Source organism: Ruditapes philippinarum, unplaced genomic scaffold, assembly GCF_026571515.1.
Source record: "Ruditapes philippinarum isolate M1 unplaced genomic scaffold, ASM2657151v2 ctg14057_1_1_1_1, whole genome shotgun sequence".
NCBI lineage: Eukaryota > Metazoa > Mollusca > Bivalvia > Venerida > Veneridae > Ruditapes > Ruditapes philippinarum.
The window spans coordinates 648-26,566 of record NW_026860093.1 but is presented as its reverse complement, the minus strand read 5'-3'; the positions used below and the strand labels follow the sequence as shown (position 1 = coordinate 26,566).

The window sequence follows — 25,919 nt, the reverse complement described above, 5'->3', positions numbered from 1 at the left end:
AAATCTTAAAGAAATGACAGGTAGCCGTGACATAATAATACGGCCTGCAGAAATAAAATGGACAAAGGCATTTAAACCAAACACAATTACACATTCACTCACACACGAGCGTGCATGTACCATAGGAGGGTAGGATAAAAGTCTCCCCCGGACAAAAGGCCCCAATCTAAAAATGACATGGTGGACAAAAACCCACCCCCCATGAAATATACAGGTAGAACAAAAGCCCCCCCCCCTCCCATCAAACACAATGGTAGGGCAAAAGCCCCCCTTAAGGTTTATAAACCAGACTGACTTCTATATTTTTTCACACGTCCAGGTGCTCAAATTCATCAAGGTTTACACTAACTTTTAAAATAAAGAACAATCATTTGTTTTTAATGCTAATTAATAATGTACAAATTACAGTGATTACAAAGGTATATGATAACAGATGAAATTACGCATGTATGCGATACCAAATTCATAGCTTATGATATCAGTCATTCCTCTTACAAAACAGTGTAGGATTAGTAATGTTTTTAAAATCACTATATTTTGTAAAGAGATCAATATTTTTAGCACTAAATGTGATGTCCATATAATATTCTTTAAACATATGATTATTGAAAGATAGCATATACATGTATAATAGTATAATAGTAAAGATAGCATTACAATATGTGTATATGATCAGAGAAAATGATATTTTATAAACAAGCACAACTGTAATACAAACATGCATACAAAGGTTACACACATGTAGAGAAATGTAGATGAAGTAAATTTGATGGAGGGGGGCGTCTTTTGTCCTGAATGTTAATTCGATGGGGAGGGGGGTTGTCCTATGTGTAAATTTGATTGGGGAGCTTTTGTCCACTGTGTCATTTTAAAAATGAAGAGAGGGGGGGGGGGGGCTCTTGTCCGTATCCCACACGTAGATGACCGGATAATAATCATTAATTGTTTTATTGGGTCTTGAACTCATCGAACATACTGAATGTGTGTAATTAGATTATTAATGAGACTTCTGTTAAAAAAAATAAAGTTACAGGCGGTATGGCTTAGTGATTAATGTGTCAAACCAGTGATTTAAAGATATCGGGCCGCGTGGGTTCAAACCTAGACAGGGGCAAGACGTTTTTACCGTTCGCTAAAAACTTTATACACTGGTCGTTTCTAGTTCCAGTGCTTTAATACGCTTTGAGCTTCCAACCGAATAGAACTAATATAAATTCGTATAACCTAGCTAAAAATAATCAATTTGATATTCAGATTGTAGAACGCTGGTATTTACAGTAATATATACAAAAATACAATTGGATTTTACATTGCAACAACTGTAAGGACGTATGGTGACTTTTCAGTCTTACTGGTGAAGCAATACCTCATATGCCTTCCCGTGCATTATTTTCGGCACGAGCGGGAACCTGAATAAAACCATCGACGTTCCGTAAACTAGCTGGAGTATTTTCCGCATATAAAAGACTAATTCTATTGCAGGATTCGAACCCACAGCGGTGGGGGTAAGTAGATGGACACACGTACACAAAGCAATATACTTAACAGATGATTATTATATGCACCGAACATGTGGCGTATTTGCATACTATACTTTAATCAATCTCTTTGACAGTTTAATTTTAATCAAAAAGGACATTTAAAAAGGATATTTCGCCTTGAGTCAGCAAATTCGGGACATTCCTTTAGGTCCTAATGTTATAAAATATATACAACCATTTGATCTATGATTATTGTAATGTAATACCACATATGAGCTTAATTTTTTCATTGTAACATCTTTTCGACTTTTAAAAGGTAGTGTTGGCAAAAATTTAACGGAACTCATTTAAAGTTAATTTTTTCGAAAATTTAAACGGCAGTTGGACATTTAGGGGAATGGGGCACAAATTAGTTGCAAAAAGCGACATTTAGGGCGTTCAACATTTAGCGGCGCCAAGCTACCTCTTGATAAATGATATTTTTAGAAGCCGTATCGATCATAATTCCTATTAATAGTAGTTCTAATCGTTTGTAAACCTTAATATACATGTATATGGGTATTTATATTGGATACACAAGTTAACATGTTAAAAGATCTTTAACATTTGTTAACCTTAGTTAGAAGTGATATGTGTTTAAGAAGTGTTATTCTGTTACTGATAGGTCAGTGTATTGGATTTGATATTTGTAAGTGATGCCTTTCTAAACACATTGTTTACATAAATTTAAACTATGTAACATTATATATAATACATATATGATTTATATATCGATTGACATTTACCAAAATTGTATAAACATGTATATAGACAAGAAGTGTAAAACCTTAATATCAAGCACATTAAATTAAACTACATTCATTTTTAACTTGATAGATCTTTTCAGTTCAGCCGCTAACGTGCTAAATATGATTTATTTTGTTTGAGTTATCCCTTGAGTTAACAATGGAATTGAACATATTGTGTAAAGACAGTATGGTGGCTAATTTGTGCCATTTTTTATTTTCGCCCTGCAAGGTAACTTTGTCGTATTGTCGAGTTTATTTTCCTCTGGCGCCCCGCGTAGCGAAAATACGACATGCCACAAATCAGCCACCATACTACAGACTGACCTGGTCAAGTACTGATGTATATGCTCCAAATGTTGTACTTTCACTTTGAAAAAAAAGAAAGAAAAAGAAAGAAAACAAAACAAAACTAGAATTACAGCATTGAAACAGAGGATCGTAGTTTCAAATTCCAGTATAAGGCAAACTTTCTTCTTTTTATCTCAGATCCTGTTAAGAACGAAATTAAGTATCACTTTCAGTTCCATTATAGAGACTTATTTCAGATAACACGGATCAATATTGAAACGTATATCAAATGTTTGTGCAGACTCGAAATTGATACCTGAATCCCTAAACAGTTAATAATTTGAGAGAATATCAAATAATTAATATGAAAAACTGGTAAAAATGTGAAACAGATAAAACCCTTTAAACTTTAAATTTTGTTTTTCAATGAAAAAAACGGTTCCCCCAACACTTTTGATTTTTTTTACCGAATGAAAAAAAAACCTTTAAATGAACCGTTCCCCAAAATTCAATTTCATTAAAATAAAAAATTTAAGATGGGATGGGAAAAAGAACTTTCAAAATGCAAAAACTGCAAAAAAAATTTAAAAGGCAGTTTTTTGGGATTTTTTCCCAAATTTTTTTATTTGCATTTGGGTTGCCCAAATTCTATTTAAATATACAGTTTCTAGTATAAAAATTGGGTAAGATCCAACGTTTTAAAACTTTTGGGTAAATGTAGGGGTAAAAAAAGCATTCGAATAAATGAATTTGCACCATCGATTTTATATATAAAAATCGCTTGATTCTTCCGGTATTTAGCAGTGGGAGAATGTGTCAGAAGATATATGCAACTGCAAATGCGTGTTAAAACAGTTTAATTGAAAACTATGATCATAAATACGAATAAAAAACAATATTGAAATCGATCTAATGTATATACAAAGCAATAAATGAATATAGATCTACAAGTAAACAATAAGGAATAAATATGCATGAAGTCGGTAAAATAAAAATATAAATATCAAATTTGGCCCAAATACCTGAGAGGCACGGTCGTGCATTTAATTATCTTGACCATACGTCAGATACAATACAAACATAAATTGTAATATCGCAACTCAAATCGATCTAATGGTTGACAATGCAGTATAAGTGAATCAATGAAAAACTGAAAATTTAGAATTGTTTTCATTTCCCTAGTCCAAAATATCCATACTAAATCCATAATGAACTCCAGTAAGCATCTTTTTCATTGGTTTTTTTGTAAAAAGAAATATTAAATCAAAATTGTACTATAAATACATGTGTAAATACGTTTTACGAGTTATCTCTTTTACAAACTCAAGACTTCCATGGATGTTAAAATTTTCATCCATTCAACTTGACTTTTGAATTCATTCAGTATTATTGTTTTCGGCATTAGGCTTATACATGTATATTGCACTTCTTTTCTGTATTACGAATAATTTCAGTTAACATTGAAGAGAACTGCGGTAAATCTATTAACAGCTTTGCGGGGGAGCTTACTAGTAAATTTGATTCGTCAAAATACAACTCAAAAATAGTTGGAGGGCAATGCCGTGTCACTGTCAAACTTGAAAGTTCGTTGTTCACATCAAAGTCACACGTGTTGTTCTATTTCACAGAGGTGAATCCATTTCCCTCCTGTAATGCAGGCAATATTACAATTCTTGATGGTGACAAGAAGTTAGCGATTAAAGGTTCGTACTTTAAAATATGTTTTACTTAAAGTCACAATATGCCCAAGATATGCTTTAAATTTTATTTCTCAAAAACGTTTTATTCTTTGGTTCCAAAAAGTTACTCCCGAAACATCTTTTGCAACTGTTGCTTTTGTCAATTAGTATAGTTATAGTGATTAAGTATTTTGCATGGAAGTCAAAATACAACTTTGTTTACAATTTGCTAACTGTATCAAACATTCTCTAAAATCATTATTTATACATTAAAATCTCATGCTTGCCCCTTCTAAAGATGGAAAAAATTATTAATTTCTGAGGCATAATGTGTCTTTATATTAACATCTATTAGTAACATGATTTTAGAAACCTTCTGAAAGTAGACATCTGTAAATCTCGTGATTTATTAATTTTACTGGTACTTGGTTTCAAAGTATTTTTTGCTTTATAATGAATCTTTAATAAGTTGAGTCATATTCTTATAACGAACTTCTGGTATTTTGGTTATAATTATCTGAATTCGTGTCATAGAGGAATATTTAACAAGCAATTGATATTATTCCTCATCATGTATTATAAAGTGTGATAAAGTGTCATTCAAACACTCACCAAGTTTGAATTTTACATGACACATATCGTACCACAAATCCATTTTATAGATAGATACCCTACTGGACGTATTAATTTTTCATAAATTTGCGCTATCTGCGGTTTGTTCAAATAAATTAAAGTTTAATTAAATAAGTTTAAATAAACGTCACCAAACTGTTGTATATCATGTTTTTCTTGTTTCTTTTCAGGATTGCCTCGATTTCTTTGCGGACATCATCAAGAACTTGAACAATCTGACAAATTCTTTACAACGTTAAGTGATAGATTGACGGTCGTATTTAATACAAATGATGTCTCCAGTTACTACGGACAATTCAACATGAAATACATCATGTTTAGTAATGGTAAGTTAAATCTTAGCTATGTCATGTTAAATTTATATAAGATAAAGTAAGCGTTAAAGTGACATTATGCCATTCTTATTTTAAATTGTGAATGTACAGGTAAAAGTGCAAAGAAACATTACGTTTCGCCTTAATTAATTTTAATAGTAATTTTGGTATTCTACTTCACAAAAATAATCAATAACCCACGTGCCTCATGGAAAAGTCCAGAATGTATCTGATAATGTTCAATGAATAAAATGATTCGGGCAGTATTTTAGAATTATAGGCAGTTTTTATATTCTATTCTTACCACTTTTTTATCATTATGTTTTGGTCAATTATCATAGTCAATCTTTTGAAATATACACTAGTGAAGCTCGACTTAACCATGAAAAAAATGAGCATAATGTCACAAAGAAGGAATGTCTTCATGACAAAGAACAATTAAAAGGACAAGATATTCCGAAATGAAATGATCAGATTTGTTCACATTTTAGCACTATTTCCTGAATGATTGCTATGGAAACCGGTAAAATAATCCTTTCAAAGAAAAAGGCTTGTCATACTTTTGTCAGATTAGCCGTTCCTTTGATTTTATGGATTTTACTTGAAATAATTGTTACATAAATACTGATGACATTCGTGTCATTTTTATGACTATTTAGCTTCATTGACAATAGACATGAGTTTTCTATACTTTGCAAAAATAAAAAATATGACAAAAAAACAAACATATAAATATACGAACTAATAGCAAACAGACCAATTACAGATACATCAGCATAGATTCGTCAAGGTCAATATTCAGTGATACATTATATCATTATATAAACTTTTTGTTTGGCATTTAATAGTAATGAAATATTTATAACCATACAAGTTGTAAACTACAGACAGTAGAAACAAATATATAAACAATATTAGTAGCTATTTTCGCGAACATAGATTTAAAATATGTTTGAAAAATGTTCAGATATTTGTTATCTAAGCTGATATCTATACCAAATGAACAAATCTAGAAAAAACACCCTTAAATTAAATAAGTTTTCTTCTTTTGAAAAAAAACAACTTTCTTTCGACGTTGCAAGACACATGAAATAATAAAACATGAATTTCTAAGACACTTGCATGCATTTTTGTTGTCAATGAAAATCAGGCAGAAGAATCTGACACATTTTCAGATGGTCTCTTTTAAACCGTTTCGAAAAAAGTTTGCATTCTGCATCATAGTGGAGGTCTCAAGAAGTCACACACAGGGGACATTTTAGACATATTATTTTGAATCACTTCTGCAGCTTCGATTCATATTACTTCATATAACAGCACAGATTCATTTCTTGGTTTTATGAAGCATAACAAAATGTCATATGAGCTCTTAATTCGGTAACTATCATTCATGTTGAAAGCCCAAACAACTTCCGTAGCGACAGACAATATATTTTCTGAAAGAATGTAAACCATTTCATAGATATGTGAATATATAATCATTTCCACATGTACAAACATTCTTGAATGTTTTCACAATTTCATCAATTTGTATAAATATCTCTGTAACAAATGTATGTAAAATATGATATTCATTTATTTACATTTCCTGGAATGTTAACGTTTCAATTTAAGATAGAAAAGTAAAGGGAAATTTAACCATTTCGGGTAGACTGAAACCAAATAATATTCATTTTTGCAGGGTATAATGAGTATACAATACCTTTATTAAACTGACATTTTGTTTCCATTTTACAATGATGCCATTTCCTTTCCTTACACCTTGCGTGCTTATTTTTATTATTTTTCAAGTCATCGAACGAGAGCCGAAACTTTGAAACGATATTTGATATTTTTGGGGTAAATATCAGATAGATGCATTTCAAAACCACTGTCTTACTTTAAGATACTCTCAATATTTACTATCCTTTGTGGCAAGCATAATAAATGTACATGCAGTTTGTAATTCAACGATAGCTTTTTGTTATAAAATTTAAGTGTCATGAAATCTCTATGTCTATTTAGTTATTTGACATATTTATTTACAGGTCCATGCCACAGTGAACATGTATACAAATGTTCAAATGGACGCTGCATCCCAAACTATTATCGTTGTTCGAGTCAGATTAATGCTTGCTTGACAACAGAAGCAGTGTGCAATCAAACCAGAGATTTAAAAGTCGATGGTAGTACCCGTGACAAGGAACCGAAGTATTTACAGAATTTGTATACGTTTGCTTCATTAGTAATATTCGGGATAACCGCACTCTGCGTTTACAGGAGACTGAAAGGGAAGCCATGTCGATCACATCCAAACCCACGACCAGACGCAACAAATCAGGTAGCCGTTTTCATCACTTAAAATATTTTACAATCAACTTTGAAATAACATTTTTTTTCACATATTCTTCTCTTTTTAAAATTCTTTTTAAAATCATTGCCTGTTGAAATGTTTGCAATGTCATATATGTTGTGTTACGATTTAAACTCTTATTTCTTCATTTCAGGGCCGAGGTTGGGGACCAATTAATATTCAATCTAATCCAGCAACAGATGAGCAAGTACCTTTTTCAAACACAAGTTTAAAAGAAGTTAAAACTATTGACCATTTTTCTGTCACTTTCAATTACCCCCCTGAGCAAAATAATTTTTTTCCAAAAAAATACATGCAGCCCTTTTCGTATTTAGATCACCGCCTTTATACGAAGATGTCGAAGATAATAATGATAACAATGGAGATATTCTGCCAAGCTATGGCGACGTTGTAGCTAATCCTACAGAATACACTAATGTTTCACAAAGATGAAAAAGCATTAAAATAATAGAGGGAGAAAAAGGTGAAAAAACTTTTCTGAATACAATGTGAATATTGAATTTATCTGGGAAGACGGATTGACGGTGTCAAGAGTGTTGCTACTCGGACTGGTACTTGTCCCATGTTTCGATAAGCATAGCGGACATGCCACAGCACCCCTTCTAGTTTTCCACTGACGGTTTTTGAATGAAATGTTATCCAAATAATTGTTATTGCCTTTATTTTATCAATTTTGTTAATTAATATAAGCATCCAAATGATTCAATTATAATTGGTGCAGTCTTGAGTACGTTTTAGAGCAATTTGTCTGAATTTCCTAAACGAAAATTGCATGAAAATTATAAATTACATTATAATAGTAAAATTTGGCAAAACAATCAGATGACTTTATTTTGTTATGCCTTTTCATTGAAGTGTACTCTAAGTCATGAGGCGTTTTATGTCCTTCTATACATTCTTCATAGACAGTTTAAGGTTAGCTTATATGACTATATACAGAAGCGTAGGTACTATTAGGCCTTTTAGGGACGGGCCTACAAGTTGGTCAAGAAATTGACATTTTCAAAAGTTCCCAAATACAATAAAAACACGCGAGAGGTGTGGTTGGTAGTGGGTTCAAGCCATATAGTCGAATCAAGTGTGTGTGTGCATGATTTACCATCCTCTGAAATTTGTAACTAATCAAATTCATAGTTTAGAATTATTGTTTTGATAATTTTCCTTGAACATAGTATTACTTTAAAACGCGCATTTTGCTCTTTTTAATCTGAACATGTTTTTGGCTTCTGGGGGCTAATCCCCAGACCCCCTTAAAGTGCCTACAAGTTGAAAAAAAGCTGGCTACGCCGCTGATATATATATGTTCAGTTTTAGACCAATATTCAGAAAGAAAACATCTTCAAATATGGAAATTATATCTGGCTCTTAATGGCCTTCGTTAGTCAAGTTTGCTCATACTGGTCAGATTGCCTTCTTAACTTTTTCAATTGCCTTTAAGTTTCATACTCTTTTTTTTCAGTTTCATGCCTAAAGCGTCTTGGGATATATTAAATTTGCAATTTTGGAAAATTCAACGGCAATTCTACCATAATGATCCTGTTCATTGTACAGAGACATTGATAGCCCAAAAATGTCAAGGTCGCCAATATTCACCAGTGGTGGGGTAGGTTTTAATTCGACTGACCGGGAGACCAGTGCATAATTAAACAATTCATAGATGAGGGATTTGTATCCTTCACGCCAAACTGATAATACGTACTGTATTTAGTCCAAAAGTTCCGGTTAAATTACACTAATATCAAAATAAATCTAATAGGTTTAGGCTAATTTATTAAGTTTTTTTAGTGAAAAAAAAAATGCTAACATGTATTTCTTATTTCATGATGCATTTTCGGGAGTAAGACAAACTACTGAAATACACATTTTTCGGAAAATTTTACTTTGATGTTAAAAGCTATTCATTGCATGATTTTTTTCTTAGTATTGAAATAAATGATTACTGTTCAGACTTTGAAAAGCTTATCGGTAATTATCTGACATTTACACTTTCATCATTACTACCTAAATAAAGAATCAATAATTATAAATATAAGACACTGTTTTACCAGTGAATGTCTACATACGATTGAATCTGCATAAATAAATAAATATTCAAATTGTTAACCCATGCAAAGGCTATGACACGCAACCACCGCTAAATGTCGCAAAATCTTCTACCGTCAAATGTCGCAATTGAAACGTTAAATGTCGCACCGTTAAATGTCGCAACACCACCATTTGTCGCAATATCTAAATTCATGTACAAAAAGGTATTATGTCAATATTTAAGTAATGTAAGTGAACTGGGGAACAGCTATCTCTCAGATAGGAACGGATTTGCTGTATTGGTTGAAATCAAAGTAATCTTTGTCGGTATTATAAATTGACTACCGTTATTTATGCCAAATGACCCTATGATGATAAAACGCATTTGTGTGTTTTTTTTTCATTTAGCAACCTAGATGTCGTGTGTTCAAGCTAGAGGATTGTCCCAAAATTTAATTCTAGATTAGTATTTTTATACTGTGTGCCGGCCTTTCATCTACAAGCATGTTTTATAGGTATTATATGTATAACCTGTATTCTACATTTAATCTAGGTATTATTATATTGTCACAATTGGATTAGTTTTATAAATTTTGTTGATGCAAACAAACCTGATTATTTTTTCACTCTTTTCTTCTTTCTTTTCTTTATGTGAAGGTAAAAAGTATGATCATCACCAGTTTATGCTTTTGAACTTCTCTATCTTTTTTTATCTAGAAAATCGGAGGAGAATGGCAGACACTTTACTTATTGGTCTAACCTTGTGGGCTGATGATTATACAAAATATGATACTTACATGTTATAAATAATACTATCTGATTCTAGTTACTTTGGGTTACGTTTTTTAAATGGCAACAAGCAATGCAATAGGAAAATGAACATTGTGCGTTAATAAAACCAGTCAATACAAACAAATTCAGTCTCATTTTCGATGGTTTTAGCACGGATTCTAGAAGCAGTTCAATGTTAAAAACCTTGTTTAAGACGGTTCTTAAGTACATATAAAATCTCCACTGGTTATATCATATACCTACTGTTGATAGTTTGATGCCTTTGAAATAAAGGCAATACTTTGCCGATATGTAGTCTCAAACTGTAAACATGTTGAAGAAAAAGGCTCAAGGTATCGCCTTAATTTCTCGAGTGGTGGTCACTTGTCTAAGCCAGATGTAGGTAAACTAGTGTATGTTACGTAGCAAGTCATACTCAAATAGTTTATACTAAACCGAAGTCCATAAATCACAAATATCTGTAATGACTTACGTTATTATCATTTTTAGCCATTTGTTTTTAAGCTGGAGTTCAAGTATGGGCAAAATGTAGATGGTCACGGATATTTAGGTTATATTCTATTGCGTTATTCAGAATGAAATCTTAAAGAAATGACAGGTAGCCGTGACATAATAATACGGCCTGCAGAAATAAAATGGACAAAGGCAATTAAACCAAACACAATTAAATATTCACTAACATACGAGCGAACATGTACGATTGGAGGGTAGGACAAAAGTCTCCCCCACCCCTGGACAAAAGGCCCCAATCTAAAAATGACATGGTGGACAAAAGCCTCCCCCCATGAAATATACAGGTAGAACAAAAGCCCCTCTCCCATCAAACACAATGGTAGGGCAGAAGCCCCCCCTCCCATCAAACACAATGGTAGGGCAAAAGCCCCCCTCCCATCAAACACAATGGTAGGGCAAAAGCCCCCCTTAATGTTTATAGACCAGACTGGCTACTATCATTTCTCACACGCCCAGGTGTTCAAATTCATCAAGGTTCACACTAACTTTGAAAAAGAAAAAATGAAAATACATGTAATCTGTTTCTAATGTTAATTTATAATGTACATATTGAAGCGATAACAAAGTATATGATAACAATTGAAATAACGCATGTATGTTATACTAAATTCATAGCTTTTGATATCAGTTGTTCCTCTTACAAAACAGTGCAAGATTAGTTATGTTTAATCACTTTATTTTGTAAAGATATCAATATTTTTAGCACTAAATGTGATGTCCATACACTATTCTTTAAACACATGATTATTGAAAGATAGCTTATACATGTATAATAGTAAAGCTAGCACTACAATATGTGTATATGATAAGAGAAAATTATATTTAATAAACAAGCACAACTGTAATACAAACATGCATACAAAGGTCACACACATGTAGAGAAATGTAGATGAAGTAAATTTGATGGAGGGGGGAGGGGGGGCGTCTTTTGTCCTGAATGTTAATTCGATGGGGGAGGGGTGACTTTTGTCCAATGTTTAAATTTGATAGTGGGTGGAGGGGCTTTTCCCACTGTGTCATTTTAAGATGGAGGAGAGCTTTTGTCCGTGGGGGAGACTTTTGTCCGTATCCAGTACTGTAGATGACCGAATTATAATTATTAATAGGGCTGGTGCGAGTATCCGAGTACTCGGACAATCACAAATCAAAGTAAAAAATCGAGTTTGAATATTCGTAAGCCCAGAGATCGTGGATCGCGATCTAATTTTTTAAATATACATTCACTGTTTCTCACACTCATAAAATCGAGAAAATTACGATTTGAGTGTAAATTATATAAAGTTTACCTAAATACAACTTGCCGGTTAAAGACTATGTACCATGATGCTTAGCTAGGAAGTAATTGGTTTAAAAAAATACTCATCCAAAGAATAAAAACATAAACCTAGTTTATATTTTATATGTTTAATGTTTAGTATTGTTTTTTTTTTAAATAAACATGTTTTTGTAACTTAAATGTGCATGTTTTTATCAAAAGATTTGTGGTTCGATTTGTGAATCGTAAGTGCTGAATCGTGGTTCGGATCGGATCGACACTTATCTGACGATCCACACCCCTAATTATTAATTGTTTTATTGGGTCTTGAACTCATCGAACATACTGAATGTGTGTAATAAGACTATTAATGAGACTTCTGTTAAAAAAAAGTTACAGGCGGTATGGCTTAGTGATTAATGTGTCAAACTAGTAATCTTAAGATATCGGGCCACGTGGGTTCAAACCCAGACAGGGGCAAGGCGTTTTTACCGTTCGCTTAAACTTTACACACTGGTTGTTTCTAGTTCCAGTGCTTTAATACGCTTAGAGCTTCCAACCAAATAGAACAAAATAAATTCGAATAACCTAGCTAAAAGTAATCAAGTTGGTATTCAGATTGTAGAACGCTGGTATTTTCAGTAATATATACAAAAATACAAATAGATTTTTGTTGGATTTTACATTGCAACAACAGAGTAAGGACAGATGGTGACTTTTCAGCCTTACTGGTGAAGCAATACTTCATATGTTTTTCAGTGCATTATTTTCGGCACGAACGGAAACCTGAATAAAACCAGCGACGTTCAGTAAACTAGCTGGAGTATTTTCCTCATATGAAAGACTAAGTCTATTGCGGGTTTCAAATCAGCAGCGGTAGGGGAAAGTAGATGGAAACACGTACGCAAAGCAATATACTTAACAGATGGTTATTATATGCACCTAACACGTGGCTTATTTGTATACTATACTTTAATCAATATCTTTGACAGTTTAATTTTAATAAAAAAGGACATTCTTGAGTCAGCAGATTCGGTACATTCCTTTAGGTCCCAAAGTTACTAAATATAAGGATGTATCTTCTCTATGATGATTGTTATATAATACTAATAGCAAGCTTTATTTTATCATGAATATATATCTTGTGACATTTAACGGTAGTGTTGCGACATTTAACGGTGCGCTATTTAAGAAATAATATATCCCAAACTGTGATTTTATCGCTCAATAACATCACTGTTTGGAGTTCGGATGCGAGGAATTATATCACGAGGGCGTAGCCCGAGTGATATAATGATGCGCATCCGAACGACAAACAGTGATGTTATCCAGCGATAAAATCACCGATTTTGGATATATTATTTCGATTCTAACACGACATAAACAAAAAAATGCTGCCGTACCTGCTATTAAGCAAAATTGCGCCTGATTTGTTTCCGTACTTATTGTCAGCGCGTCGGATTTTATAGTGGTTACGTCACATGTATAATGATTACGTCACATGTCTAAATATAGAGCGTCAAACAGTGACTCTATTGCATAATAACACACACTTTCGGTTCTTCTATGTTCAATAGGGAAAAATGCGGGTCGTGTTAGAATTAACGTTTATTGTGCGACATTTAGCGGCAGTTGCCACATTGAGCGGCAGTTGCCACATTGAGCGGCAATAGTGGCAAATGTGATATCTAGCGGCGTTACATCATATATAACGGCGACACAACCATCCTTTGTGATAATTTAATCTTTTTATCATAATTTCTATCAGCACTACTTCTAATCGTTTGCATACCTTTATATACATGCATATGGGTATTTATATAGCATACACAAGTTAACATGTTTAAAGATCTTTAACTTTTGTTAACCTGAGTTAGAAGTGATATGTTTTTAAGAAGTGTTGTTCTGTTACTGATATGTCAGTGTTGTGGATATGATATTTGTAAGTGATGCCTTTGTAAACACATTGTTTACATACATTTTCCGAAACAACTTTAAACTATGAAACGTTATATTTAATACATATATTATTTATATATTGGTTGATATTTACCAGTTATGTAAACATGTATATAGACAAGTAGTGTAAAAATTAATATCAAGTACATTAAAATACTCAATATGTTTAATTAAACATTTTTATTTGATGGATGTTTTCAGTTCAGCCGCTAACGTGCTAAATATGATTTATTTTGTGAAAATTAGCTATCAATTGAGTTAACAATTGTATTGAACTTTGTAAAGACAGTATGGTGGCTAATTTGTGCCATTTTTTATTTTCGTCCTACGGGGTAACTTTGTCGTATTGTCGAGTTTTTTTTCCTCTGGCACCCCGCGTAGCGAAAATACGACATGCCACAAATGAGCCACCATACGACAGACTGACCTGGTCAAATACTGATTGTAATCTTTGATGTATATGCTCTGTAACACCGCACTTTGGGGTCAAACGCACTTTGGGGTTCGACCCCAAAGTGCGTTAAACTTCGCACCGCACTTTGGGGTCCAACGCACTTTGGGGTCAAAATCTAGAAATTGACCACAAAGTGCGTTAATATGCTACATATCAACGCACTTTGGGTTCAAGAGGTCTAAAGGTGTCATCTGAGTTCTGCTTAAATACGGAGTACTGACTTATTTTCCATCTGCGACATTGGAATATTTGAGGTGGAGTTCAAGATGGCGGTCAATACTTTATGATGCTTAAGTGATAATAGTTTCATTAATTTTACCACTTGAAATATCTAAAAATTGTGTTTATATAACAAAATTGCGGTGGCATAAAAGTGACATTTGCATTTTTTGGTTTTTAGTTTTGTATACATATTTTATTTTAGTTTTGCATACATATTATTTCAGTTTTGCATTCATATTTTTTTTTTAGTTTTGCATTCATATTTTATTTTTGTTTTTCGTACATATTTTATTTTTGTTTTCATACATATTTTAGCCAATCAAAGCAGCCTTCAAATTTCATAACAGCCCATTGTTGAGTATAAAACTAGCACAGTTTGGTCACATTTCTGTCCATTTTTGGAATCTGCTCAGTCTGATTTCGGCCGACCCATTTCGGCCCATTTTATATTATATGTTTTTTTTATATAATTACTGTTTATTATTATTATATACTACTATATTAGTGTCTGTTGATTGGTGATCAGTTATTATTCCATGAATATGCATAACTTAACCCCACCCCCTGAGAATTGAGAATTATGAAACTTAGGTCAATTATGTAGCACATCCAGATAATGTGCAGAACTTATATGCCAGGTGTGTGTGCCGGCTCAAGGTCGGGGTCACACCTACAGGTCAAAGAATAAAGACTTGGGTTTCATGTCCGCACCTTATCTCCGAAACCCCATGAAAGATTTTAAGGCACCTAGCTTGTGACAAATATTAACCACATCGATACCATGCAAAACCTTTCTTTGGGTTACCGCGGACTATATATTTATATATATATACTAAATTGTGTTGTTATTTTTTTGATACCTCCAAAAATGAAAATGTTGGTATTTGCAAATGGCATTTGCAAATGGGGTACTGAAATTTACAGATGGCGAAGTGTTTGAAAATGGTGTTTTACAAATGGTGTAATTATCCAAACCAGTACTTTGAAAATAACGTCATGTAAAAATATGCACGAAAAAAAACAACAAAAAAAATATGTACAAAAAACTAAAAAAATACGTATGCAAACTAAAAAAGAATATGTATAAAATATGTATTCAAACTAAAAAAGAATATGTATGCAAAACTAAAAAAGTATGTATTCAAAACTAAAAAAAATATGTAGGACAAACAAAGAAAAAATATGTACGAAAAACGAAAAAAAGTATTAAAAAAAAATACAAATGCCACTTTTATGCCACCGTTCAAAATACTCTAGTACAGAAATTGTGTATTCCTAGAATTAAAAGATGCTGCGAAAAATATCCCGTTCTGTCAGTCATTTACTTGATAACTTTTGGTGCCATATTGAGCCACATTTTAAATACGTTGGAATGAAATAAAATGCGGTTTATATTTTTTCCAGAGAACTATAAATATACTCTATTGCAATGTTCCGCTGAAACATCAAGTTTTTCGATCGGATTATAAATAGTGATTTTTACAAAAACATTATTAAGCTTATCAACAAACTTTGGTATTTTGTAACGTCCGCCAGAGGCTTTTTTATGGGAAATCTTACATACTTCTTTAGAAAGAGCAAACATGAATTTCATAATGTTAGAATAATGGTATCTGAGAAATGTAAGATGCTTGTTATCTAAATAAAGTAGCGATAAATGTGAAATTATTTGTCATATAAAATACTAATTCACTATAACTGTACTCATCATTGCCAAAAAGCAACAGATGAAGAATAGGGTTCAGGTAATTGGCCAATGTGTATTTTTTGGATAATATAGAAGAACATCTAAATAAAAAAGCTTTTAAGAAAAACAAGTAAAAGCATAATGGGCCTTTAAAACGTTATTTTTAACTCTCGGGGGATCGATACCCCACAATTCCCTCTTTACCCCCAGTGAGAATTTTACATTATTCTGAAGCTCCGCTCTTAATGTGCGACTACTTAAATAATTGATATTTTTAGTACTGTCTGTACGGACTACTACTTAAAGCCGCATCTACACCTAGTCAAGTTTCTTATATGTCACATTTAGCTAAATAAATGGCTCTTTCAACATATTATCAGGCACATTTTTTTTATTTTTTACTGAAATGTCTTTCTAAAATTTCCCAGAAGTTATACCTTTGTCTATGCTAGGACTATCATATTTCTATAAAATGTGACTAAATTAAATAAAAAACGGGAAAATAATGCATTTAGCTAAAAACAATGGAGTTAATGAAAGGTGTACATTCTTTTAAAATAAATGGAAAATTTGAGAAAAATATTTTTAGCTTAATAATTGATACAAATTCTTTATTTGGTGATTTATTTGGTGAAAGTTCTTTACTTACTAATCAAGACCATTTAAATCCCTATTCATTCTGCTATAATTCAGGGCAGATGTTTGTGTCTATTGAATACCTTGATTTTTTGTTTTTACCATTGGCTTTGGCTACAATATATTATTTAAAACATAATGAACATTAATTTTCTATGACCCCAAAGTGCGGTCGTTTGCCTGATGTTAAAAAATGCATATGTACCTGTTTAACGCACTTTGGGGTCGAAATTGGACCCCAAAGTGCGTAACGCACTCTGGGGTCGGACCCCAAAGTACGTAACGCACTTTGGGGTTGGACCCCAAAGTGCGTTTGACCCCAAAGTGCGGTGTTACAATGCTCCAAATGTTGTACTTTTACTTTGAAAAAAAACAACTCCAAAAACAACAACAAACAAACTAGAATTACAGTGAACTGCATTGAAACAGAAGATCGTAGTTTCAAATTCCAGTATAGGGCTTACTTTTTACTTTTTATCTAAGATCCTGATAAGAATGAAATTAAGTATCACTTTCAGTTCTGTTAAGGCCTCAACAGACGGTAGGATTTTGAAGTATAACACCAATTAAAACTAAGATGTACAGACAAATTTTGATGTGTGAAGGCTACTATTTCTTGATTTCGGAAACCTTAAGTCTAGATGTAAGGAATAGGACATGTTTTATTTTGAAAATCTTGTCGTACATTTTTTTACAGACCTCCCACAATGACAAGTAACAGATAACCAAATTATCTCCTGATAATGGGTGTAATGAATGAAATTAAAAGGGCTAAAAGGTAAACATAGTGGTAAGATGGGGGTAAAAAGGATGTTGAAAAACTCTTCAGGAGACCGAAAGTTGCGTTATGTTCGAATCCCAAATTATTGCAAAAATGATTATGTCACGGTATTGAATTGTTCTCTAATTCGGGGAGGGGTGGTAGTTTGTAGGCGGCCAGATAGCTTAGTAGAGCCGCAGTACGGTATTCCGAGGGTACCAGGTTTTAGTCTCGGTCAGGCTTCACATTAAATAAAAAAAAAATATATATATATATATTTAATGGAGGTGTTTCAATCATTACTCATGGCGAAAAAAGTATTTAGTGAGTAAAGTATATAAAGGATCAATGTAAAGGGATCATTTTTAGAGGAAACCTCAGATAATTCTTACAGTGTAGAATTACCGTCTGAATGGAAGTGTTGTATAGCTTTGATGTATATTATCTCTAATTAGTGCTGTACAACTAATCCTACCGTCTGTTGAGGCCTTTATAGGGACTTACGTATATCAAATGTTTGTGCAGACTCGAAATTGATACCTGCATATTTTGGTCCTTTCCTTAACAGTTCATAGTTGAGATAAAGAGCAAATAATTAAATATGAGACTGGTAGAAATGCACCATCGATTTAATTACTTGATTATTCCGGTATTTAGCAATGGGAGAATATGTCAGAAAGATATGTGCAACTACAAATGCGTGTTAAAACAGTTTAATTGAATAGTATTATCATAAATACGAATTAACAATATTGAAATCGATTTAATATATATATATAAACAATAAAAGAATATACAAGTAAACAATTAAAATAAATTTGCATGAAGTCGGTAAAATAAAAAAATCAAATTTGGCCCAAATGCTTGTGTCGCTTTTCAGATAGAGGCACGGCCGTGCATTTGATTATCTTGACTAGACAAACATAATATGTAATAGCACAAATGAAATCGACCTAATGGTTGGCAATGCAGTATAAGTGCATCAATGAAAAACTGAAAATTTAGAATTGTTTCATTTCTTTATTCCAAAATATTCATATAAAATCTAAATTGTACTCCAATAAGAATCGCTTTCATTTATTTTTGTAAAAACTAATTTCACATCAAAATTGTACTAGTGATAAATATGTTTTCGAGTTATCTCCCATGAATGTTAAACATTTCATTCATTCAACTTGACTTTTGAATTCATTCAGTATTATTGTTTTCGGCATTAGGCTTATATATGTATGCTGCACTTCTTTTCTGTATTATGAATAATTTCAGTTAACATTGAAGACAACTGCGGTAAATCTATTAACAGCTTTGCGGGGGAGCTTACTAGTAAATTTGATTCGTCAAAATACAACTCAAAAATAGTTGGAGGACAATGCCGAGTCACTGTCAAACTTGAGAGTTCGTTGTTCACATCAAAGTCACACGTGTTGTTCTATTTCACAAAGGTGAATCTATTTCCCTCCTGTAATGCAGGCAATATTAGAATTATTGATGGTGACAAGAAGTTAGCGATTAAAGGTTGGTACATTAAAATATGTTTTACTTAAAGTCCCATTATGCCCCCAAAAATGCTTCAAATCTAACTTACTCAAAAAGTTTTTTATTTTTTGGTTCCAAAATGTTCCTCCAGAAACATCTTTTGCAACTGTTGCTTTTGTTAATTAGTATAGTTAAAGTGATTAAGTATTTTGCATGGAAGTCAATATACTACTTTGTTCACAATTTGCTACATTTATGACAAATAATTACATTAATAATTCATGCTTGCCCTTTCTAAATATGGAAACATTTATTATTTTCTGAGGCATAATGTGGCTTTAAATTAACATCTATTGGCAAAATGATTTAAGAAACCTTCTGAAAGTAGACATCTGTAAAGCTCGTAAGCGATTTATTAATTTTACTGGTACTTGGTTTCAAAGTATTTTCTGCTTTATAATGAATCTTTAATTAGCTATATCATATTCTTAACACGAACTGGTATTTTTTTTGATATCATTATCTGAATTTGTGTCATAGAGGAATGGATATTGTTCCTCATCATGTATTATAAAGTGTGATTTATGCCAATAACATTCTTTTAACATGAAAATGGGGCCTGAGTTGTCAGAAGATTTTCAATTCGTCTGAAAGCTTGCAGTTAATAAAATATTTGACAATGATCCTAGTCATTCAAATACTTACTGAATTTGAATTTTACGTGAAAAATATCGCAACACAAATCCATTTTATAGATAAGGCCTTACTGGACGTATTATTTTTTCATAAATTTGCACAATCTGCGGTTTGTGTTAAAGTTTAAATAAACGTCACCAAACTCTGTTAATTTTACAATTAGCTATTAACTGTATTTATGCTGTAGTATATCATGTTTTTCTTGTTTCTTTTCAGGATTGCCTCGTTTTCTTTGCGGACATCATCAAGAACTTGAACAATCTGACAAATTCTTTACAACGTTAAGTGATAGATTGACGGTTGAAGTTAATGCAAATGATATCTCTGGAGCTAATTACTACGGACAATTCAACATGAAATACATTATGTTTAGTAATGGTAAAATAAATCTTTATTTTGCATGTTCACATTATATAAGATAAAGTTAGCGTTAAAGTGACATTATGCCAATCTTATTGTAAATTGTGAGTGTACAGGTAAAAGTGCAAAGAAACATTACATTTCGGCTTAATTATTTTTACTAGTAATTCTGGTATTCTACTTCACAAAAATAATCAATAACCCACGTGACTCATGGAAAAGTCTAGATTGTATCTGATAACGTTCAATTAATAAAAAGAGTGGGCAGTCTTTTAGAATTATATGCAGTTTTTATATTCTTTTCTTACCACTTTTGTATTTATTTTATTAATTTTTATTCAATGACCATTATAATAGCCAATCTTTTCAAAAATATACACTAATTAAAAACGACCACGACAAAATGAGCATAATGTCACGAAAAAAGATTGTCTTTATGACTTAGAACAACTAAAAGGACAAGATATTCCGAAATTAAATGATCAGATTGGTTCACATTGCTATGGAAACCGGTAAAACAATCCTTTCAAAGAAAAAGGCTTGTCATACTTTTGTCAGATTAAGTGTTCCTTTGATTTTATGGATTTTTACTTGAAATAATTGTTACATAAATACTGATGACTTTTATGTCATCTTTATGACTATTTAGCTTCATTGAGAATAGACATGAGTTTTCTATACTTTGCAAAATAAAAATTCGGCAACACACAACATATAAATACGACGAACTTAAATAACAAAAACAACAGGATAGATTCGGCAAGGTCAATATTCATTGATACATTATAATACTATATAAACTTTTTGTTTGACATATAATAGTAATGAAATATTCATAACCATACAAGTTGTAAATTACAGATGGTAGAAACAAATATATAAACACTATTAGTAGCCCTTTTCGCGAACATAGATTTAACTATGTTTGAAAAATGTTCAGATATTTGTTATCTAAACTTATATCTATAGCAAATGAATACATCTAGTAAAAAACACCTCTTAAATTAAATTAGGTTTCTATCTTTGCAAAATGAACCTTCTTTCGATCTTGCAAGACACCTGAAATAATAAAACATGAATTTCTAAGACACTTGCATTCATTTTTGTTGTCTATGAAAATCAAGCAGAAGAATCTGACACATTTTCAGAACCGTTTCGAATAAAGTTTTCATTCTGCATCATAGTGGAGGTCTCAAGAAGTCACACACAGGGGACATTTTTTAGAATCACTTCTGCAGCTTCCATTCATATTACTTCATATAACAGCAGCGAGTCATTTCTAGGTTTTATGAATCAAAACAAAATGTCATACGGGCTCTTCATTCGGTAACTATCGTTCATGTCAAAAGTCATGACGATAAACAACTTCCGTAGCGACAAACAATATGTTTTTGAAAGAATGTAAACCATTTCTTAGATATGTTAATATAAAATCATTTCCATGTGTACAAACATTCTTGTATGTTTTCACAAATTCATCAATTTGCATAAATATCTCTGTTACAATTGTATGTAAAATATGATAAATATTTATTTACATTTCCTGGAATGTTAACGTTTCAATTTAAGATAGAAAGGTAAATGGAAATTTAACCATATTTTGGGTTAACTAAAACAAAGTTATATTCATTTTGCAGGGTATAATGACTATACAATATCCTATATAAATTGAAATTTTATTTCCATTTCACAATGATTCGCCATTTCCTTTCTTTACTCCTTGCTTGCTTATTTTTATAATTTTTAAGTCGAAATTTTGAAATAATTTTTGATATTTTTTAATAAATATAAGATAGATGCATTTCAAAACCGCTGTCTTACATTTAGAAACTCTTAATATTTACTGTCCTTTTTGGCAAACATAATGAATGTACATGTAATTTGTTATTTAACAATAGCTTCTTGTTATAAAATTTATGTGTCATGAAAATTCTATGTCTATTTAGTTGTTTTACATATGTATTCACAGGTCCATGCCACAGTAAACATGTATACAAATGTTCAAATGGACGCTGCATCTCAAACATTTACCGTTGCTCAAGTCAGATTAATGCTTGCTTGACAACAGAAGCAGTGTGCAATCAAACCAGAGATTTAAAAGTCGATGATAGCACCCATGACAAAGAACCGGTGCATTTACAAAATGTGTATATGTTTGCTTCATTAGTAACATTCGGATTAACCACATTCTGCGTTTACAGGAGAATGCAAGGGAAGTCATGCCGGTCACATCCAAACCCGCGACCAGACGCAACAAATCAGGTAACCGTTTTCATCACTTGTAATACTTTACAGTCAACTTTGAAATAACACATTTTCACAGATAGCTATTCTTCTCTTTTTAGAGATGTTTGCAGTTTCATGCATGTTGTGTTACGATATAAACCCTTATCGCATGGTTTGGAAGTTTTCCTTTTTTCTTACTAACCCATTATACTCAGTACACTTCAATGAGCATTTGAAAACTGTATTGATATATAACAGTACTTTTTTTTTTCATTGCTTCATATAGGAAAAAAACTCGACTGATATATAACGGTTGAGTTTTTTTCGCACCTTGTATATATCAATACAGTTTTTTCACAGAGGCTCCAATGGGGCAGTGTAAACGAACATTCCCAATAGCAAAAAAAAATGGAATCAATAAAATAAAATAAAATAAATACAATCAAAAATATAAACACAGATAATTAATGAAATGAAATTTACCCTCATTTAATCAAAAAAGGTACATCCGCTGAATGAATTATTTTCACTGAAAAAAGCCCTTTAATCCTGAAACAATATTGGTAACAGTTTACAATCCTCCTCTAACATTGGATGTCTGTATGTCTTTTTTTGCGGCAGCGAAAACAACTTGAAAAAAACTACCTTATCATGAATAACTGTAATGTAGCTCACGATTTATTTATTTATTTCTTTCTTTTACAAAAATAGAAAACATTATGCCATTGCGATAAAACAGTTATAGTATATGAAACGAGTTAGTTACGGGGGTATAGCACTGGCTGGGGCGACATATCGAGATGTTTCTGCAAATAAATCGTCTCGGCCTATTGGGCTCTACATTTTTTAGCAAAAATACCCCTTGATGTTGCCCCAGCCAGTGTTATACCCCCGTAACTAACTCGTTTCATGTACTATTACTATTACTTATTTCTTCATTTCAGGGCCGAGGCTGGGGACCAAGTAATATTCAATCCAATCCAACATCAGATGAACAAGTTCCCTTATCAAACAGAAATTTAAACGAAGTTAATGCAATTGACACAATGTCTGTTAGTCTTGACAATTCATTTTCTACTGAGCAAGTAATTTTTCCAAACAGATACATGCTAGCCATTACGTATCCAGATCATCCGCCTTTATACGAAGATGTCGAAGATAATAATGATAATAATAGAGATATTCTGCCAAGCTATGGCGACGTTGTAGCTAATCCTACAGAGTATACTCATGTTTCACAAAGATGAAAAAAAACCGCCTCCGTGGTCGAGGGGTTAGAGTCGATGACTTCTAATCCAGTTACCTCTCTGGCGTGGGTTCGATCCCCGGGAGATGCTTTGGTAGTTTAGCGCGGAGGAAGGATATATATTCTGAATACAATGTGAATATTGAATTTTATCTGGGAAGACGGATTGACGGTGTCAAGAGTGTTGCTTCTTAGACTGGTACTTGTCCCATGTTTTTGTAAGCATAGCGGACATGCCACAGCACCTCTTCTAGTTTCCACGAACGGTATTTGAATGAAATGTTAACCAAGTAATTGTTATTGCCATTATTTTATCAATTTTGTTAATTAATATAAGTATCCAAATGATTCAGTTATAATTGGTGCAATCTTGAATACATTTTAGAGCAATTTGTCTGCATTTCCTAATATTAATTGCACGCAAAATATAAATTACAATACATAGTAAAATTTGGCAAAAAGATCAGATGATTTTATTTCTTTATACATTTTCATTAATGTGTACTTTCAGTTATGAGGCGTTTAATGTCCTTCTATACATTCTTCATAGACAATTTAAGGTATCACATCAAACAAATTGGTAGGGCCAAACCCCCCTTTAAGGTTTATAAACCAGACTGACTTCTATATTTTTTCACACGTCCAGGTGCTCAAATTCATCAAGGTTTACACTAACTTTTAAAATAAAGAACAATCATTTGTTTTTAATGCTAATTAATTAATGTATCACAAATTACAGTTGATTACAAAGGGTGACCATGATAACAAGATGAAATCTACGCATGTATGCATACCAAATTCATAGCTTATGAATCAGTCATTCCTCTTACAAAAACAGTGTAGATTAGTAATGTTTTTTTTAAAATGCACTATATTTTGTAAAGAGATCAATATTTTTAGCACTAAATGTGATGTCCATATAATATTCTTTAAACATATGATTATTGAAAGATAGCATACATGTATAATAGTAAAGAAGCACTGCACAATATGTGTATATGAACAAAAGAATTACATTGATAAACAAACACAACTGTAATACAGACATACATAAAAAGGTCACACACATGCTGAGAAATGTAGATGAAGTAAATTTGATGGAGGGGGGGGGGGGGCTTTTCTCAGCTGTGTCATTTTAGGATGGAAGGATGCTTTTGTCCAGTGAGGATTTTGTCCGTATCCATTACCGTAGATGACCAAATTATAATAATTAATTGTTTTATTGGGTCTTGTACTCATTGAACATACTGAATGTGTGTAATAAGACTATTAATGAGACTTCTGTTAAAAAAATCAAGTAAGAGGCGGTATGGCCGAGTGATTTATGTGTCAAACTAGTAATCTTAAGATATCGGGCCGCGTGGGTTCAAACCCAGACAGGGTCAAGACGTTTTTACCGTTCGCAAAAATCTTTTACACACTGGGGTTTTCTTTTTCTAGTTCTTTAATACGACCGAATAGAACTAAAATAAATTCGTATAGCCTAGCTAAAAATAATCAAGTTGATATTCAGATTGTAGAACGCTGGTATTTACAGTAATATATATAAAAATACAAATAGATTTTTGTTGGATTTTACATTGCAACAACAGTGTAAGGACATAAAACAAATATGAGAAAATTTTGTTTTTTGATGATTTTATTTGGTAAATGCTCCATAGTTCCTTTTAAATAGTGTTTGTTTTGATTTTTTTAAAACTTTCCTTTGAGAAGAACACAAGGTGGGGTTTTTATGGGAACACGTAACAAAAATATTTAAAATTTTTAATGAGGAAATTGGTGGGTAAATTTATTTTTCTTTAATTAATAAAACTTTCCAGTTTAATTTTAAAACAAAAAATTTCAAAATTTCGCTTTGGGTTTAACAATTACTTCCTTTGGTCCCAAAATTTTAAAATATAAAACATTTTAGAATTATTGTAATTGTAAGACAAGGATTTAAAATGTGTTTATTTAAACTTTTTAATTTTGAATTTAAGAACTCAACACGTTTTTTCGTTTAAAAACGGGGAGTTGGAACTTTTAGCCCCCGGGAAGGGCGACAATTATTGCAAAGCACATTTAAAAAGGCGTTAA

At 32.1% G+C, this 25,919-nt stretch overlaps 2 protein-coding genes across 2 annotated transcripts; both read left to right on the top strand.

Annotated features, from left to right (window-relative positions):
- The first annotated feature begins 2,010 nt into the window (after positions 1–2,010).
- Positions 2,011–9,007, top strand: LOC132758859 (uncharacterized). The gene is made up of 6 exons (XM_060750561.1): positions 2,011–2,169; positions 4,012–4,260; positions 5,040–5,195; positions 7,211–7,503; positions 7,670–7,777; positions 8,996–9,007. Exons 1-6 carry the CDS (start codon positions 2,112–2,114, stop codon positions 9,005–9,007), a joined length of 876 nt encoding a protein of 291 aa, XP_060606544.1. The 5' UTR covers positions 2,011–2,111.
- Positions 9,008–13,732: 4,725 nt separating this feature from the next.
- Positions 13,733–24,306, top strand: LOC132758856 (uncharacterized). Its single transcript, XM_060750558.1, has 5 exons — positions 13,733–14,063; positions 19,106–19,354; positions 20,228–20,389; positions 22,341–22,633; positions 23,542–24,306. Exons 1-5 carry the CDS (start codon positions 14,006–14,008, stop codon positions 23,842–23,844), a joined length of 1,065 nt encoding a protein of 354 aa, XP_060606541.1. The 5' UTR covers positions 13,733–14,005; the 3' UTR covers positions 23,845–24,306.
- The last annotated feature ends 1,613 nt before the right edge of the window (positions 24,307–25,919 follow it).